We start from the raw sequence: 19,447 nt of genomic DNA on the forward strand, positions 1-19,447 counted from the left end.
ATCTCCACGGTGACCCAGAGAAAGGCGCCAGGCACTTACCCTCTTCAGCCACGCAAAATGCTTGTAAACATCAATGTCCCCATCCATGCTGGGCACCCATGTCAGCAGTTAGAGTCCTTGGTTAAAAAAGCCCTTTTTCTGGCGGGAGACCAAGGGCTCTCCTCTTCCTTCTCTGTCCCCTCCCCCCTCAGGAACGTCAAGCTGTGTTCAAATTTCCCCACTTCCCTGGCCGTGTCCTCCAGCCTTTCCTAAACAGTCTCAGCCACACGAGGGCTGCTGAGGGCTCAGCAGCCGGCTGCTCAGTGCCCTCCCCCGCCGCCCCCACAGCCACACTGGGCACCAGCCCTGCCGTTCCAGCCCCAGGAGCAACCAGCCTCACAAAGGTGGGAAGGAGATTTGGACAGGAGTTGTAAACACACACACAGACACACACCCGCACACACGCACATTCTTTTCGGTGTTACCAGAGCCTGCCAGAGGGAAACAGTCCTGAAGAAAATTCCTCGTCTGGCTTCCCCTTTCTGGAGTGGCTGGAACTCATTACCAAGAGACCCCGATTTCCTGTCTCTGCTTCACTCTGCATTTACCCTCTGGCTCCCAGCTGCTCTCAGTTTATTTGGGGCTGGGGAGAAGACTAAAAATAAGTGGTGCTCTTAGAGGAGCTGCTGGTTCCCACACACAGCCTGACCCCCACCCTGAAGCCCACGCCTACCCCTTCTCCAGGCGGGCCACGGGCTGTGCCCTGAGGAAAGTTTCCAAAACAGAACGGATCCGGAACCAGCTCCAGTCTGGGTGCTTGGCCCTGCTGGGTGTTTTCTGTCCTTGGCGCTGGTGGCACCAACTACTGAGGCCTTGGGGACCTCTGCCACTCCAGGGAGTCTGGCCAGGGCAGCTGTCAGTCACCAACTGCAGGGCTCCCTGGGGCCACATCCTGGCCGGGAGGGGTCAGCTTCTGTCACGTCACAGGCCAGGCTCCCTAGCTGTCCCCCACTGCAGACTAATTGCTTCACAAGTCAGGGAGGAGGAAAAGGTGAGGCCGCCTCACATGTGTGTCCATGAGACTTAGGGAGAGTTCCAGGTAGGAGTCCAGGAGAGATAGTAGGTGGCAGAGATGGGAGCTGTGTCTATTGTCCAATTGGCAGGTCATATGCTGGTTTTCCAGGGCGGGCTTATCCATATTCCTCAGATGCTGTCCTCCCCTGTTCCCATCTACTTTGAGAGCTCCCCTGAAAACAGCTTTTCTAGGTCTTTAACATACGGCCTTTGGCTATGACTGATTATGAAAGTGATCTTTGATGTGGGTGCAGCGGGAACTGGTTACATGCAAGGGCCCTGAGCTCTCCTGCCATAAATGACTTACAGAGGTACATCTTGAGACTGTGTGGGCCTTCCTGGTGCCCTCGGGGTTACTGGGGGTTTCCTAGAACTCCCAGGCTGGAGAGAAGGCTCTACTGGGTATCAGCAGGCCCCTCAGCTTGGCATCAACATTCACCCTGACGGGAGCTGGATCCAGACTCAGCAGCACAGTTCCTAGCAGGTTGGCCCAGGCCAGAGAGATTGCAGAGGCACTCTGGCCAGCAGCTGGCAGAGGGGAGGAGAAAATTCCTGTAGACACACCCAGATCAGAGGCCAAAAAGAAAAAAGCAGGCTCTGCTGCCCATGCAGGGATCTCTAGACCCTTTCAGCTTCTGACTGCAATTCCATACTTTGTCCCGGCCCCACCCAGACTGTGATAGGATGGATTAATGAAGACCTTCACTATGGGTGCAGGGGTAGTTCACAGGTCTTCCTATTTTTTTTTTTTTTCTTTCAATCTACAAGTCTGGGAAAGTCAAATGAAGAATTTACTCAGTCAACAAACATTCATCCAGTATTCAAGGCAAATGAAACCAACTTTCTGCCCTGGGCAAATAAAGATTTACTCCATGGTATGGGATAAAGGTCTTTCTGGGGCCCTAGGGAGGAAGAGGCAGGGGAGCTGATGTGGGGCCTGGACTGGGAGAGGGACTAGTCCACTGGGGTGGGGGGGAGAGGATCAGTGTCATTCTGTAGGTTTTGATGTGAGAGGAGGAAACAGGTGACAAGTGACAATGTGGCTGCCACTCTGGCCTTGCTCACCCCCACCTGTTCAGGAGGACTTAGCTTAGGAGCAGCTCCGGCTCTCACTCCCTCCTTAGAACCTCTCTCCTCTCCACTACACCTGCCCAGTCATGCTGGACAGGCTGACGGCTGGCCCTTGTCTGTCCACTGCACCAGACTGGAGGAAGGGGGAATGTCACTACTCTCCCTTCCACACTGAGTATGTTCTTGGCACTCAGGAAGCACCTAAACACTCACTGGATGAAAGAATGAGGTTCAGATGATTAAGACTGGCAATTTAAAACTAAAATCTACTTAGAGAGACTGAGTCTTAAAGGTATTCCTGCCTCCCTCGTGGCACCAGGGGTTAAGACACAGCACTATGAAGCTAGCTGCAGCCACTGCAGCATGAGTTCAATACCTGGCCAGGGAGCTACCCACATGGCGCAGCAGACCTCTCCTGACTCGCCCACTGCTCCCCTCAGCAGTGTGTTTCAGTGGATCTGCCTGTTCTGTTCCCCCCTCTGTCTCTGGTGAATCCTCTCACCACCTACCCCACCTCTGGCCTGTACCCTAGTACTTGTATGCATAAATAAATAAATCCTTAAAAAAAATAAGGTTGATCTCCCAGGGTGAAGATGCCTGACTCAAAGAAGAGAAGATGGAGCCAATTTCATCCACTCGCTCAACTCACTTGCGATGAAGGGGTGGGTGGGGGGATAAAGGCAAAGAGAGGAGGGCGGTGGGGGGAGGGAATGAGAGAGGGAGGAATCCACACAAGTTGCAGCTAAATTCTTGACATATTTTTACCAAATCCTTGAGTAGCAATTCTTATCTAGGCCCTTTTATTTATTATTTTTTAAATAGCAACATACATTTATAATTCAGATTAAAAATTACACAAAATATCACCCAAAATACCTAGGAGCAGGGCAAGTAGGTGTGGCCGGGGTTGGGGCGGGGGGGGGGGGGCCCTGAGAGAGATGCAGGGGCAGGGAGCTTCAGGATGCCCCAGTGGAGCGGTCGCCCTTAGCAGAGAGAGGGGAACTCACGGTCAGGACATCTTCCTTAGAAGGCTGGAGCACCCCCACAGATGGGCTTGGGAAGATCACTAGCCCCTGACTCTGTTTACAAATGTTTACAAAGTATTATTTGTATGTGTAAATCACCATCTCTCTGAAAATAAAATTTTCATCAGATTATCCAGATGATCCATGACTCCCCAAAGGCTAGAAACCTGGGTGCTATCTGACCTGTACAGTTGTTCTGAGAGGTTTAAGTTGTTCTTGTTAAGGGAGATTTGGGGCAGGGGACTAGGGGCTTCCTGCTTCCATCCCTCTGAGTTTCTGAAACTCAGGGACCTGAGGACCCGTTGCCAATGAGAGCCGCAGAGGGTATACAAACGGGGGTCACTCCAGTGATGCAGTCAGTCTTCAGGGCCTTCCCAAAAGCAACTCACAACCTGGCGACCACATTCCACTGCTTCCTATCTGGAACATGAGGCAGCTAGCTGGGGGCGAAGGCAGCCAACCAGGAGACTCAGTGTTTGGGGAGTGAAAACACAGAAGCCAGAGTGGTCAGGTTTGGACAAGGGAAATCATGTGGCTAGTCCTCTTCCTCATCCAGGGACTAGAAGGGAGGCCTACGCAGGTCGCTGACCTGGCTGGAATTCTAGGTATGTGTGGGAATGCCTGGGAGTGGGGCTCCTGAGGCTTTGCTCTTCCTACCAGCTACTGAGAAGAATCTGGAGGGTGATGTGCTTTCCAGCTGATCTGTCACCTGCAACATGAGCCTCAGGTCAGCCTTGAGCGTTGGTCCCTAGGCCATGGTGACTCGTGAGAGGACGCCCTCCATAAGTCATGTGTCCTGCAAAAGGAGTGCTGCTCTGTGTAATGGGCCTGCTCTGAGGAGAAGAACAGAGGAATGGAAAGAACCAGCCCAAAGACACTGCTCCTTCAGGCTTGCAAACAAGTCCTGCTCATCAAACAGCATCCTGGGCATGGCAGCCCAGGTCCCCAGGAGCCCACCTCAAAAATGGGTTAGGACAAGGGTCAGTCGTCTTTCCCTATAAAGGGCCAGCCGGGCCATGTGGTCACTGTCACACTCAATTCTGACACCTGAAATGCAAAAGCAATCGTGGCCAACCCATGAGTGTGCCCGTGTTCCAGGAACACTGCCACTGAAACTATGTGTTATAGCATGTTCACATCACAGATTATTACTGTCATTAAAGTCAGCAAAAAACAAAGCTTGTTCTCAGATCATGGGGTGTAAGAAATAGGCATTGGGCCGAACACAGGACATAGTCACTGGACCCCTACGGGTCCGGGAAGACAATGCTTCCCCATCTTTATATAATGAATTGCCTAGCTGGAAGGAGTTCTACCAAAAGACGCACCCCCACACATACCTCTGGCCTACACCCCAGCTCTTGTATGCATAAATAAATAAATCTTTAAAAAAAATGCAGATTCTATCCTACTGGGTCGGGAATGGGGTCTGAAATCATGCTTCACAAACAAAGCTCCCAGGTGACTCATGCTACTGATCTCATATTTCAGTAGTAGAGGTTAGGAAACTGCTTTCAGAAGCTTATTTTTTTAAAGATTTATTTATTTATGGATATAAGAACTGGGGTACAGACCAGAGGTGTGGGGGGTGAGAGGACTCACCAGAGACAGAGTGGGGAACAGAACAGGCAGACTGACTGAAATACACTGCTGAGGGGAGCAGAGGGCAAATCAGGAGAGGTCTGCCATGCCACATGGGTTGCTCCCTGGCCGGGGATCAAACTCATGCTCCAGAGGCTGCTGATAGCTTCGCCATGCTGTGCCTAACCCATTGCGCCACCAGGGAGGCCCCCACTCTCAGAAGCTTCTTGAAGCACAGGGTACTGAGGATATCTGTCTAGAAGCATGAATCCGCCAAAACCTGCCAACCGACAAGCAGGTGTCTGAAAGGGCAGGGGCCCCTGGTGGTGTGGCTCTCCCAGGCTGCTGTTTTGGGTGGAGGGTGGGTTGTCTACGTGCTCAGACCTCAAGTTACGATAACCTGGCAACATCACCCACCATGTCCCCTGGGCCTGAAGCAGGAAATTTAATGGGGAAGGATTTATTTGCTCTTTCAGTGTTTGCACATTCTTGGTCATTTATAAACATTCGTTCATAGGGACTGAAACAGTTTCAAGTCGGGTCTGAATGGAATTTAGCTGGGTATAATTTACTTGGTGGGAGGAAAAGTCAAAATCCAGGATTATTAAAACTGTTGAGTTTGCAGAGGCTAAAGGCCTGAAGTGCTGCCCCAGGGAAAGTGTATTCCAATCAAAGGTTCAAGAAGCTCCTCCAGGGCAGGGCCTGGCAGATGTGAGATCAGGAAATGCCTCTTTGAACGGAGACAGCCATTCTGCTAGTGCTCCAGCAGAAGGTTCCAGAATTAAGGGATTTGAAATGCCATTTCACCATTGACAGCAGAAGGTCCAGTGAGTGCTCCCAGGACTGGCTCTCAGTCCACAGTCTGATTTCCCCCACCACAAACAGTGGGGCCCTCCCAAGATTCTGAGGAAAATTGGAAAGAACCCTCTTTTCCAACTGACCCACACACACTGTCCAGCAGTTTTACTACGGAGAGGTGCTTTTGCCATCCTTATACAAATAATATAGCTATTTTCTCGTATTAGTCTATACCTTCTTCCTTGGGAACTAGACTTTCCGTCATTTGTCCCTGACTCCCACCTAGTGGCTGATTCCAGTTCTGCAATGCATCCAGCCGCACCCAGGCCAGGAGGCCCTTAGGAAAGAAAGTGCTGACACTTAGGGCTTTCTGAGCTCTTAAGTTCTCCCACACTGGAAATCGGCTCACACAGGCTCCATTTTTTTTTCTTAAAAGATAAACACCAAAGTTCCCCTTATCTCTTTTAAAATCCTGAGAAAAAGCTTTTCCTATGAAACGCCTGTCTGTAACCTCTCAAAATGAGAATGCGCAATTCACTATGACAGACCCGTCTTTTGTTCCAGGCCTTGGGTGGAAAACAGATGCAGAGACGATCACATGGCATGGGAAACTCTAGCTCATAGTTTATAATTGGTAAAACAGCCTTTTGCCTCACCTTTTTTGTAATTCCTCTGGCTTTTCAATATGGTAAACAGATTTGCTTCTTTGGCCAGGAGAGATTCCAAACTGAATCTGGCAGGACTGCCCTGGCTTTGTCTCAGGAGCTGGGAATTGAAGTCAAGGTGGTGAAGTTGATACAGTGGGGGTGGGGTGGGGGGAATGCCCCCTCCTGTTTTCCTTGTCTCTTGAGAGAATAGAGAAGAAGGTAACTGAGGGTGGCTGAACTGACAAGTAGGATGTGCAAGATAAGCATGCATCCTAGAGACCTTAGCCCAGCCAGGCCCAGCAGAGGTTTCCCATTCACAACATGCCCCTGGGATGTTGGCCTCAGCCAAGTCCTGACATGAGACAGCTATACCTAGAGAGGCCTAGAAACTGTCTCTAGGAGGTTAACTAAAAGGTCACGATTGAGCAAGGCAGAGGCTGGTGACTAGGCTGCTTGTAGAGCCTCTAAAGAAACTGCAGGACTAGACTGCTCAGCCAGCTCTTGCAAACAGACTGTCAAACCAACTGTCATTTCCAGTAGGGAAACGATGTCCAGAGAAAGGAAGAAGAGGTTCCCCGATGCCACAAACAAGTGGCAGGTGTTGGCCTTTTAACTCATTCCTGCCTCCCACACTGACTCACCCTGATATGGTTTGCTTCCACCTGGCCAAACACACTGACAGGTAACCCTGCAATCTTGCAAAGGGTTCTGGGGTTCTGCTAGGTGACCAAGCCTTCTCTATGAACCACACTTCCAACAAGGTACCCATAGTCTTCCCTCTAAAGGTCTCTACCAACTTTCCCTCTCCCCCTGGGACCTGCTCCTTTTGCAACTGTTAGGGGACACATGGTGGGTATAATGATGGGATGAGCCAGAGCAATTGAGGTCATCCAAGAGCCACTGATTTACCCCAAGGGTACCCCGTTCTCTGGACATCTTGTTAGTGATTTATAAACCTCCTTATTGTTTATCCCACTTGACTGGAGAAAGAATTCAAATTGACAGAGAAGTCACAAGGCAGAGTTGACCCATTCGAGGACAACGTTCAACAGAGAGTGACTCTGGAGTAGAGGACAAAGTCAGTGTGTGTGGAGAGAATAGTGCAAATATACAAGGGACACACAGACATGAATGAGGAGTCTCACAGCTTGCCTGCCTCACTCCTCAAGCTGCCTTTCTAGTGTCAATTCTAAGCCAGGATGATTTACTTTTTTAAATAATTCAAGTGAGTGTCTGGTTTAAACCAGTGTGCGTATGAGTCACCTGGAGAAGTTCCGCTGGGTAGAGAGGTAGAGGGCCCATATTCTGCATTTCTTTTCATAAGCTACCAGGGGAAGACAAAGCTGCTGGTCCACCAACCACAATTTGAGAGGCCAGGGCTTCTAACTAAAAGTGCAAATCTAAAACAATCTCAAACCAATCTAAAACGTACCCATGGGTTAGTTCACTGCTTTGGATTCGATTTCCATAGAGATCAAGCTCTACTTTGGATATGTGTGCACCCAAATTGTAAAATGACTTCAGATCTACAAGACCGAAAATACAGATAAACTTGCTCTGTCCAGAAACAAAACCCTGACATCCAGTCATCCAGTCCTGCTATCTTGGAATGTTTGTATGAACTCTTGACCTCCTAAATGTACACCATTCAAAGATGGCTGATGGCCATAATTACTCTAAAAGATTTATGGATAAAACAACTTTCAGCTTCTCTCCAAAGGAAGCATTCCCCCAACCACTTTAAGTAACCCCCAAGCAGATCTGAGAATCTGAGAGCAAGCTATTTTTGCAATGCATCTTACAAACACCAATAACCAAACAGCAATAACCACATTTACTGTGTTTAGATCAAAAGCATTTAGGAATTTTTTTTTTTGTAAATTATTAAAGTTTTAGGTCCACACACTCAAAAAATATTGCAAATAATTAAGAGTTGACCATAGGATAAAAATCAAACCATAAAGCTACTAAAAGAAGATAAAGGTGAATATTATTTGATCTGAGATTGGGCAAGGCTTTTATAGAGATAAAGGAAAAAGAAGAAATCCACACATGAAAGACTGAGGAAGTTAATTACAATCCTTTTAAATTGTGTCTCAAAAGGCCCTGCAAACATTATCTAAAAACAAAGTAAGGAAAATAAATACTGCAAATAAAGCTAAAGGCTAAAAGATCATTTATATACATAAGAAAAGCACTTAAAATCCTGATATAAAAAAAAGTCATAGAGTATAAACACATAGGGTAGGGAAGGCACACCCAAGGGACTCAAGGAAATTTGGGGGGAGGGGGGAAGGGAAGAAAATATTAGAACTTTTAACCTAGTTTTTAAAAATCTCTATTTTGGGATATGTTTGTTAGCTTACATGTATTAGAAAAATACTGCATAAGTGGCTATGGATATTTGCAGAATGTACATGAATAAGATCAGAAGTTTCAAATCATAGAGAAAAGAAAATACTCATAAGCTAATTTAAAAAAAGTATTTAGCCTTCTTACTAAACAAAAGAATGCAAAAACAAGAAAAAAGAAAACATTCTCCACATGAAGTTAGTGAAGCTGTGTTTTTGTTGATTAGGATGTAACTCAAGCCCTGCCAATGAAAATATAAAATTGGGTAAAATCGTCTGAAAAGTGGCTGGGAAAAATGTGTCAAAAGGATTTTTTAATATTAATTTTTAAATACTAATTGTATTTGTTAACATTAGTAGCAATCATATTTACTAATACATCTGTTAATATTAATTTAGTTGTGTTAATCTACCAATATTAATTAAAATTAATGGCTTGTTAATTTAATAACTTTGGTTTAGAACTGCCAGATTTAGCAAACTGCATGGGACATACTTATTAAAAAATTATTCATTGTTTATCTAAAATGCAAATTTAACTGAGCACCCTGTATTTTGTCTGTTAACACTACTTTCACTCTATAATTCTAATTTTAAGATCTTATCCTAAAGAAATATATAAGGACAAATCTTTCTGAAAGATAAAAAATAATCTAAATGTCAGTATTTGAGACAGGCTCACGTAAGTTCAGGTACATCCAGGAAGGAACACAGTCATTGTAAGCTATACAGATGAGAATAAAAACCAGTCATTTTCTGTGCTATGGGTAGACAGAGTGTTTGTTGGGAAGATACTTCAATGAATCTCTTGATTATGTGATAACCCCCAAGCAGATCTGAGAGGAAGCACTTAAATAAGAAAATGCTAAACTGCCTGGTAGCTTAATGGAAGTTTCAGGAAACAGCAGAGCAGAGTCTTCTAGGAGTTTCCCAGGTGCCCAAGTCCATGGTAACAGGCCAAGGACCGAGACAGTCAATAGTGATTCTCGTAGAGGGATGACGGCCGATGGACACAGGAGTGGGACATCCAGCACTTGACTTTCAGTTTTGTTTTCTGCGTTGGGACAGCATATAGGTTCACCACTCCTGCAATTCTGAAACCCAAAAATGCTCTGAAAGCCTCGAGATTTTTGTTGTCTTTAAAAAAATAATATTGGTGCCAAACTTACAGCAGAAAACCTGACCTGAACTGGAAGGAAACTTAGTTTCTCCTGATCTGACTTTATGGGGAAATTCCTAAGTTCTGCTGAGGTAATGTCAATGTGCTTCCCACCCTGCGTGTTCTAGAGATGGAGCGTGTACAACATACGTGCACTCTGATCTGTCTAGGTCCCATTGTAACAGGGTGGTCCCAAGGAAAGGGGGAGGTTCCAGGTTCCCTGCCCCACCCAAATGGAGGGGGGAGCTGAGCAGGAAGAGAAGAGGCTGCAGAGGAGACTGAGGAAGGAAGCAGGATGGAGCCAGAAGGAGACCTGGAGGAGGCACATGGAGCCTAGAGACACGTGAAGAAACTGCGCTTGCCTTTTGGTCGTGGACTGGGTGACACAGATGTGGGTGAGACCCGTGGGGAGGTGACAATGGCAGCTTTTATCTTGATTTTGATTTTGCTCTTTTCCTTCTGGGCTTGTCTGGTTGTTTCTGACCCTTTTCTGTGGGTCCCCATTGGAAGATGCTTTAGACCTGTGGCAGGCTTTGGGGCCTTGCTCTGGGCCAATCCCATTTGGATGGAGTTTTTCCCATGAGGGGATGGGTAACTTTGGGTGCTTGATTTAGAAACTAGATTCTTTGCCTTTCCTGTATTGTTTCCTAATTGTATTAAAGTTCCTTCCCATTAAAGTCTCATGTTTTGTGTTAATGCAGTGGATGGCAGAACCCTATATCGAATAGGCAGGTTTTCGGGGTTTGGGCTGCCCCTCTCCCTGCACTGTAACACAATCACTCTGAGTTCCAAAACTTTGGAACCAGAGGTTTCAGAATGAGAGACTATGGATTTGCCATGTTCCTGCAGTGTCAATAATTTCCTTTCCTGTACATGCGTCAGTCGTGGATAATGAGAGGGGTCAGTGCCTATGTCCTGGATAAAGTGGAGAATAAAGAGTCACAGCTGACAGAGAGGTGAGCAGGAGATGGTCAGAGATGGCTGGGCAGAAGCCAGGACCAGCATCCTAGAGCCGGAAAGGACAGTAACAGCCAGAGAGTGCCCAGTGGACTCTGGGTTGACAAAAAGGGATGATGCCTTCTGTTGTGGGAGCAGAAAGAAAGCTAAAGACACACTCCCACTCTGAAACCCCCCTGCCAGCCTCATTTAGAACAGTAAGAGCACAACAAGGGAACTCCTGTTGGTTATCAGCAGAAATCTGAGAGGCCCACCAAGGATACCCGCATTTGGGGGAAGAGATGAGGAATGTGTTTTCACACCTAAACCACATCAAGAGTACCTGAGGCCCATTCAGCAGCCCCCCAAACCTCTGCCCCCCTCCTCCACCCAGATAGCATCTAGTTGTAGTAGTTTCCTGTGGCCAATGTAACAATAAGCTTAATGACTTACAACAATGCAAATGTGTTATCTTGTGGTTCTAGAAGTTGGAAATCTGAAAGGGGTCTCCCTGGGCCAAAAGCAAGGTGCCAGCAGGGCTGCTTTCCTCTCTGAAGGCTCCAGGAGAGACTCTTTTTCAGGTTGGAGGAGCTGTCTGCATCCTGTGGCTCTTTCCCCCCCTTCAAAAATGCAAAAATAGATCTACCTTAGGACCCAGCCTCCCCTCTCCCAGGTATCTACCCTAAGGACACAAGAACACTAATTCTAGGGATAGATGCACACCTGTGCTGATTATAGCACTGTTTACAATAGCCAAGCCATGAGGAAGAAGATGTGATCAACATACACAATGAAATATTACTCAGCTATAAGAAAAAATGAAATCTTGCCATTTGGGATAACGTGGATGGAACTGGAGGGGATTTATGCTAAGCAAAATAAATCAAAAGGAGAAAGACAAATACTGGATAATTTTACTCATATGTGGAATAGAGAGAAACAAAACAAAGGGACAGAAAAACTGAAACAAAATAATTGAAGATACAATGAGGGTCAGGGAAAGGGGCCTAATGGACCAGGATGGGGATCATGGGGATGTGGTGGAGGCATGGTGTTAGAACAACCATCTGAAGAGGTGTGACCCTGTACCCCAAAATCATATACAGTATTGTTAACTATTGTTACCTCAATAAAAAAATACAGTAAAAATAATGACTAGAATCTAAAAATGAGTCCTCCCCTCACATCACCCTGACACTGACTCTTCTGCCTCCTCCTTCTATTTATAAGGACCCCAGGGATGACACTGGGTCTACCTGGGCTGCTCCTTTTAAACCTAGCTGACAAGCAGCCTCAGCTCCCACTGCTTCCTTCCCCTTTGCCATGTAAGGTAACATATTGAACAGGTACTGGACATAGCCACAGCAATTAGTATGTGGCCTCTTCAGGAGGACAGTATTCACCCTACCACACTGGCATAGGTAGATTACAGAACACCAGGCAGACATCTGACATAATGAAAATATTGAATAACATAAAATGAGTATAATGGTGTGTTCTTCAGTGTGTAGGGGAAGGCATGGGATGAGACTACAATGACAGGCTCCTGAGCAGAAAGCAAGCTAGGGCATCTGGGATGTAACCTGCTAACCACAAATGGCTTAGGCTCTGGGCAAAAGTGTCTCAACCTCCTTGTTCTGTGGTTTCCAACCAACACTCTCCTTCTAATTTAGTGGTCCCGCTCCTGCCTACTCATCTCTCTGCATACTTCCCAATTCTGAGCCTGGTCTGCAAGTCTCTGGCTTTGGAAGACAGCACCCTGGCTTTCAGGCTCTGCTTAGATGAGCATAGTTTCCCTCTGCTTCCTCAGCCTTCCTCAGCCCTCAAATGGCTACATTTCTGGAATGCAATGAACTAGTTCATAGCCTTCCTCAATGAACTAGCTCTTTGTCTACTTATTCTCAGGTACTATTAGTGTCTTAAAGTTGACTGGCTGGTCTCCACAAGGAAGAAAATGGGTAACCAAAGTCACACATTTATAGGTTTGTTTATTCATCTGCTTCTCTTAGAGAGAATCGAATAAGAGTTAAGGAAGCTGTATCCACTCTAGAGACAGCAAGTATTTCTAGGGTGCCCTCACCCTGGTCATTGTAAGAAACAAGGAGCCAAGAGTGCAACAGAGGTGAGAAGCCAGGAATTATAGGAATTATAAATTAGCAAGTTGTACATGTTATCCCTGGGGGGCAAATTGTCCATGTTTGTGCTTCTTGGGTTCTAGATCTCTCCTCAGGAGAGAGCAATTGGAGCACCCAAACAGGTTGATTGTGTAGCTGAAGTTGCTTGGCTGGGCTCTAGCCTCCCACTGGGAGGGACCAGCCAATGGGGTTGGCCAAAGCTGGATGGGAACCAAGAACAGACCAGAAGAAGCACAGTGGGAGTACCAGCCACAGGCAGTGGTGGCACCCATGGGCTCCATCATTACGTTCCCTAGTGGCTCCCCAAAAAGACCATGGGCCTACTTACCAAGCTCTCCCCAAACCACTCCTTTATGTAGGCAGCTGTGGGGCCTGGGATCTGGCTCAGGAGGGTTGCCCTCTCCTGAGGGTGCTCCAGCGTCTCCAGGGCCAGCCTCAAGTCCTCAACAAGATGCAGCACTGGGAAGGAGCTCATGCAGGAAGCTGGGGAAGCCAGTCCAGGCTCACAGGTACCATCGCTAATGTCTGCACCAGTTTTTGTGCCTGGAACAAGAGAGAAGCAGGAACCTTATTTAAAAGGGTGGATGCCATTTTCAAGGAACTGGCCCAAAAAAAAAAAAAAAAATCTTTAATCTTGGATTGGGCATAAGAGGAAGAGACCTGTCCAAGGTGGACAATCCTCAGTGGAAACTCACACTTAGAAAACTAAGAAAACACAGCCAGTTCTCACCAATGACCAAAAACAAGCTGGTTACAGCAATGAGATACCATTCTTCAGTTTTTCAATTAAAATGTGTTTGATTTTAAGTTTTAAAGTTAACGTGGTAACTAAGTTTTTAAGTTAATGTGGTAGGCTACAGAGATGGCCAGCATAAGTTCCTCCCATCCCACCCCCCTGCTCACAAGGTGATTCCTGACTTGGGCCTGGCCTAGTGACTGGCTGGGATCAACAGAGAGCAGTCGAGTGACTGTGTGCCAGCTCCAGGCCTGGGCTGTAAGAGGCTTAACAACTTCCACGCTCCCACTCTTCATACTTAAATCACCACGTTACCAAGCCTAGTCACATGCTGGAGAGAGTGAGGCTGTTTTGGGTCTTCCAGCCCCAGATGAGCCACCGCTGCTGACACGGTTTGGTGAAGGGATGACAATTATTACTTTCATTGTGCTGAGGGCTTAGAGAATTGGAATATTTATAGATCATGGAGATATCTATAGTCCCTTGTGGGTGTAGTGTACAAGGCTCCTTTCGAGTTAGACAAGAGCAGGATGCTTGATCGCCCTGGGGCAACAGGTATACCTAGGAATGACCAGGAATGCCCGGGAGACCCTTGACTGATATGATTTGCACCCCAGGGACTGATCGGTGGAACGCCTTGTTAATAAGATTGGAGCTGTGGGTGGGGCTTGGAGTACATCAGTGGACTCGCTCACCCTAAAGCCAAAAAATCCAATATTCAGTTTGACCCACCCTTTTCTCTGTCAATAAAGAGGCTAGGATCTTGCTCTTGAGCGGCACCCTGCACCCAACAGCCTGCTCCACAACTCCTGTTTCTTTTCTTTATCACTGCAGTGTTGCTTACACAACATCCCCTGATGTATTCACATTTCCAACTTGTGTTAATTACAATGTATATTCACATCTCATCTCCCCATTAGGGGCTGGGAAGTCTCCAATGTCAGCTTCCCCACCACAGCTGAGTTCCTAGCATTGCGACCTTTGCCCAGGAGACAAACATCTACACACCTGCTTGGATGGAGAGCTAAGAGGGAGAGTGCTTAGATTTCCTCAGAGAGCTGGGATATTGGGTCAGCGCTTCCTAATTGTACGTGTCCCAAATAGGATTGTATTTGTCTTTCTAAATCTCACCAGTTAAAAGGAAAAAAAAATTCCTCCTTGCATAATGACAGAGATACATTTTTCAAACCAATTCTAGGATGACACAGTCTCACCAAGGGATTCTGTGCTTCTTTCAGCAATAAGAAACTTCATAAAATGTGGTTTACATGGTGGAATTGCTAGGGCATTTGAGTTGTTTATCAGGCCAACAGGATAAATAATGTGAAATCAGGACTCTTGGAAAATGTGGGCTGTGAGGCTACCACATCCACAGCTACATGTCTTACTCTAGGCCCTCTGTTCTTCTGAGAGCCAGCTTCCTGCTTGCCACGGCAGTCTTTGGCATGAGAAATCCACACAGAAGGAAGCAATTACTATTTGATTGCCGGTTGGCTTTCCGAAAGTGCAGGATAGAGAGAATCATGGGTCACAATCCACAAACAAGTCAGAGGCTAGGGACTGTGATCACCCACACACTGACATGTGCTCTAAGTGCGAGGTGACTGGGAAGAGACAGTCACACTTTAGAGATGAAAATGGATGGAAGCAGGCAAGATTCCCCAATCTGCTGAGAATTACTGAGTAATTCCTCTCCATTCAGAACACACTCCAAAACACACACACACACACACACACACCTTTATAAAAGTAGGGTGAGTCAAGCAGGGAGTAAGTAGGAAGAATAAGACTTTCACTAACTTTCTCCATGTAGTCATACACAAATCTCTTCCTTTCTCTGGGCCTCTCTGCCCAAAAGTCTTGGGATTCTTCCCTAAGCTTCAAAGAGTATGTACATGTGGGTCTATATGTTTGAGTACATGTGTGTCTGTGCCAAGTTTTATATGTAATGCATATATGGATAAATGCCTTTAAGTTCTATTTCTTGGCAACTAACATTTCTTTATCAAAATTAATAGTCAGTAAATAGTAGATGGAGTGAAAATAGTATATGAGTGACAACATGTTCCTAAGAAAGATATAAGGGCAGTAACAGCAAAGCCCCAGATGACAAGTTCCCCTTGATTACAAATCTAAGAATTACATGTGGTCATAGGACAGAAAACTAAAGGAAAAAGAAACGTCTAAATACCACCCTTGGTCTTGAGGATGTAAAATGAGAAAATGCTGTTGGGTAGAAAGGCATCCGCAGAATAATACGCTGAGCCTAAATTTCCTCTCCTAGAAGAATGTGGTGACCTACCTCCAATAGGCCCCTAATGACCCACCCTTGACATTCCTGCAATTATTCAGTTCCCCTCCTGTGTCTTATCAAGGTTGCTCTGAGTGACCACTAGAATATGTCATAAGTGATGGGTGTCACTTCCAAGGTTAGAGCATAAAAGCACTGTCACTTGCCATGTTCTCTCTCAGATCACTCAGGTTGGGAGAAGCCTGCTGCCACACTGTAAAGACACCCAAATATACCATGGGAAAGTCCACATGGCGAGGACCTACGGCCACCTATAACAGCTGTCCAGGAGTTAAGCCCTTCTGCCAACAGTCATGTGAAAGGACTATCTCAAAGCAGCTCCTCCAGCCCCCGGCAAATCTTAGGTTAACAGTAGCTCTGGTTGAATTCTTCATGTAACCTCATGAAATATCTTGAGCCAAAACCACCAGCTAAGCCACTCCTAAATTCTTAGCCCACAGAAGCTGAGAAATAATAAATGTTTATTATTGGGGTCATTTGTTATAAAGCGATAAACAATACAAATAGCTAAGAACATTCTGCATGTGTAATCAAGGGGAACTTGTCCATGCACCACTAAAATATGCGGCTAAAATTACTTCTATTACAAAAAAATGAGATCTTTGTTTTATATATCATACAACAAAAATAAAATTTAGACAGTTAAGTATTATATGTGAAAACTTAAACTATAAAATAAATAGAGAAGGTAGATCAAAATTGAGTTAGAGAAATATTTAATAAGCACAAGAACAATCAAGCAAGACATAAGAAATCTGACTATAAAATATTAACTTCTAGAATATTAAAAACAAAAGACAAATTACAGCCTAAAAAAACATTGTAGAAAAAAAAAAAAGAAATCTTACATTAATAATAAAAATGCCCCAAACCACAAAAATGGATAAAAACTTCTATAGGGGCAATTATCAAAGATAATTAAAAACCCAAAACACAAGCAGACAATAAAAATATGGTAAGAAAATATTTTCTTACTAGCAAATAAACAATTTTTAATGATAATTCGTTTTTTCACCTACTTGTTGAAGTTGAAAATGCAATAATAGTCTATATATTTGAAAATTGTGAAAGGAGTAGATGGTAAAAGTTCTCAACACAAGAAGAAAAACTTGTAACTGGATGTTAACTACACTTGCTATAGTGATCATTTTGCAACATATACAAACATCAAGCCATGATGTGTCATACACCTGAAACTAGTAAATGTTCGATGTCAGTTAGGCCTCATTTTTTAGAACAAAGGAATACAATATTCAATGCTGGCAAGCAGGAGGTGAGAAAGTTACCCTCACATGCTGTTAACAGACAAAAAATTTATCTAACCAATACTGAAAAGACAATTTGGCAAGATGTGGCAAAAATACTTATACCTTTAACTTGGCAATTTCAATTCCAGAAATCTAGTCAAAGGAAATGTAGCCAGACATGTTGTCAAGATTAATATACAAAAAATGATCTCAGCAGTGTCATTAATTGCAAAAAAGTAGGTGGGGGGGAATCCCAAATAGGGAAGAGTCAGAGAATATAACTCATGTAGGTCAATTGTCCAGCGATTCAGTAACATAGGGAACTACTTCTACTATTCAGTAACAAGAAAATTAGAATTAAGACATAAATATGGATGCATGTGTATATATAAACCAACACACAGCATGCTGAAAGTAAGTGATATGAATCGGGCACGTGGCCTGCATGGCCTCTCCAGGGTCCTACTGAGGCTTGAAAGCCCTCAGGATGCTGACAACATGGGAGTCAGTCCTCCTGGGGCAGTAAATAAGTGACTAACAGCTCACAGGTTTTCTCCTTGATCAGATTTCCTCCTGGCAGGAACTGCACACTGAAGGGCGGTAGGGGACTGCAGGTATTTTCACAGGACAATCACTTTAGGAAATCTCAGAAAGGAGTCCCTTTCCCCCACAGTGAACAAGTAGAAAAGCTGGAAAAGATAACAACTTTTTTTTTTTTTTAACATACAGCCAAACTTGAAAGAAAATTAAAAGCTTCGATGGGTGTCAGAAACAATGAGGGAACTCAATGTGAAGTAAGGTCAAGCTGACCCTAGAGCAGGCCAGACCCAGATACAGGACATGGTGCTGCAGACTGAGGTTTTAATGCTCCCATTGAAAACAGTAGGCTCAAGTGAGGACTGGGGGGAGGGAGGGAGGGAGGGGCTGGGGAGAGAGGGAAAGACACAGAGAGAGAGAGAGAAACCTCAAGTATTGTCTTTTTCAGGAAGAAAGATCTGAAAATACCCGTGGCAGGGAATGATGTAAAAAGCTGGGAGCCCCCCTGCATTTTAGAAAACTATGTGTACACATACACCCTGTGAGAAATCAAGCTCAGGCCTCTGCATGCCACAGATAAAATGTCAAGTTTCCACTCTGCACTTAATACTAAAATCCTAAACCAGAAGTTAACACACAGTGCAAAGTGGTTTAGCATGATGAAACTCCTAAGGCCTCGGCAAAAAAAACCAAAAAACAAAAAAACAATAAACGCAAAGGCAAAATTGTCCAGAGGGCTTGGTTGTGCATTCTGTATACATTCCGTGCAGATGACTGCCTCCAGTGAAAAATTATAACCACAAAGGAAAACAAATCAAAATGGAATACTAGATGCAACAAATAAGCAAATGTATATCCTTATAGCTGGGATTATTAGCAAAACAACATAAAAGAAATAAAAACTTACTGTTAGATATGCCTAAATATAAGGCAAGCTGTTGATCCCTCAAAATTACTTTTCAGAAAAGAGCAATTCGCTTGTACTCAAGTTCTAATAAAGTTTCTCTTTGAAGGCATTCTCCATACATCTTTATTTTGAAGACCAAAGCACTCCGTAGGGAAGATTAACACAGAGTGTTTCAATTTTACATGCACATTGAAATCATGTGGGGAGTTTTTACAACTATGATGCCTGGGTTCCACCTCCAGAGCGTTCTAATTGAGTTGGCCTGAGGTGTGCCCTGGGAGAGTAAGAAACTTTCCAGATGTTTCTCATGTGTAACCTAAGTCAAAGCCATTGCATTCACAAATCACTTCAGTCAATGCTATATTTTGATGTTTAGAATTTTCATTTTAAGGTTGCAAAAGCAAAATTTAACACAGATTTAGTATATGGGCTGCAGGGAAAATGGAGTTAAAATCAGGCTTTTTTCCGCCCTCCCACTGCTAGCTTCTTAGGGCTACCACCTGCAGTCTTATACTCCTCCTAAGTTGCGTGGGTGTCCTGGCCAAGAGGCGTGTGCTCAGGGTACGCTCACCTATGATTATGGACATCTGGACCCAGAGAGCACCAGGCATGTTCATACATGAGAGCGGACACCTGTGCCTAGAAGCTAGGGATGCACAGTGGTGTCACTCTGAGGTTGGGGAGGGCTCAGTTGCTGCCTTCCTGCCAGCTGGTCTGTCCTCTGATTCAGCATTAAAAGCCTGTAAAGTGATAGTGAGGGCTCCAAAATTCTCTTTTCATCTGCAGGAATCGGCAATGAACTGACCCAGCCTGGGATGGTTGCACAACTAAAATATTAGTATAGGATTTTACTGAAAGCCTTTATTGATCATTTAAAAAATATATATATGTGGTAGTAATTAGGGTTATGCAGAAATATGCTGGCTCTCCTCATCTTGAACTTAGGTAAGCTT

At 45.0% G+C, this 19,447-nt stretch overlaps 1 protein-coding gene across 5 annotated transcripts in view; it reads right to left on the bottom strand.

The window, feature by feature from the left end:
* PPFIBP2 (PPFIA binding protein 2) overlaps positions 1-19,447 on the bottom strand; it is a gene marked incomplete at both ends in the record, with an annotated part of 100,856 nt that overhangs the window by 75,738 nt on the left and 5,671 nt on the right. For 3 of the 5 annotated variants that reach the window (XM_084252791.1, XM_084252796.1, XM_084252792.1), the window contains one exon: positions 13,085-13,299. In XM_084252791.1, the coding sequence (XP_084108917.1) occupies positions 13,085-13,299 (215 nt within the window). Of the gene's footprint in view, positions 1-39; positions 88-13,084; positions 13,300-19,447 lie in introns of those variants that run through there. The other 2 variants (XM_084252793.1, XM_084252794.1) reach the window with 1 other exon arrangement.

Source organism: Talpa europaea, assembly GCF_964194135.1.
Source record: "Talpa europaea genome assembly, chromosome: 1".
Classification (NCBI taxonomy): domain Eukaryota; kingdom Metazoa; phylum Chordata; class Mammalia; order Eulipotyphla; family Talpidae; genus Talpa; species Talpa europaea.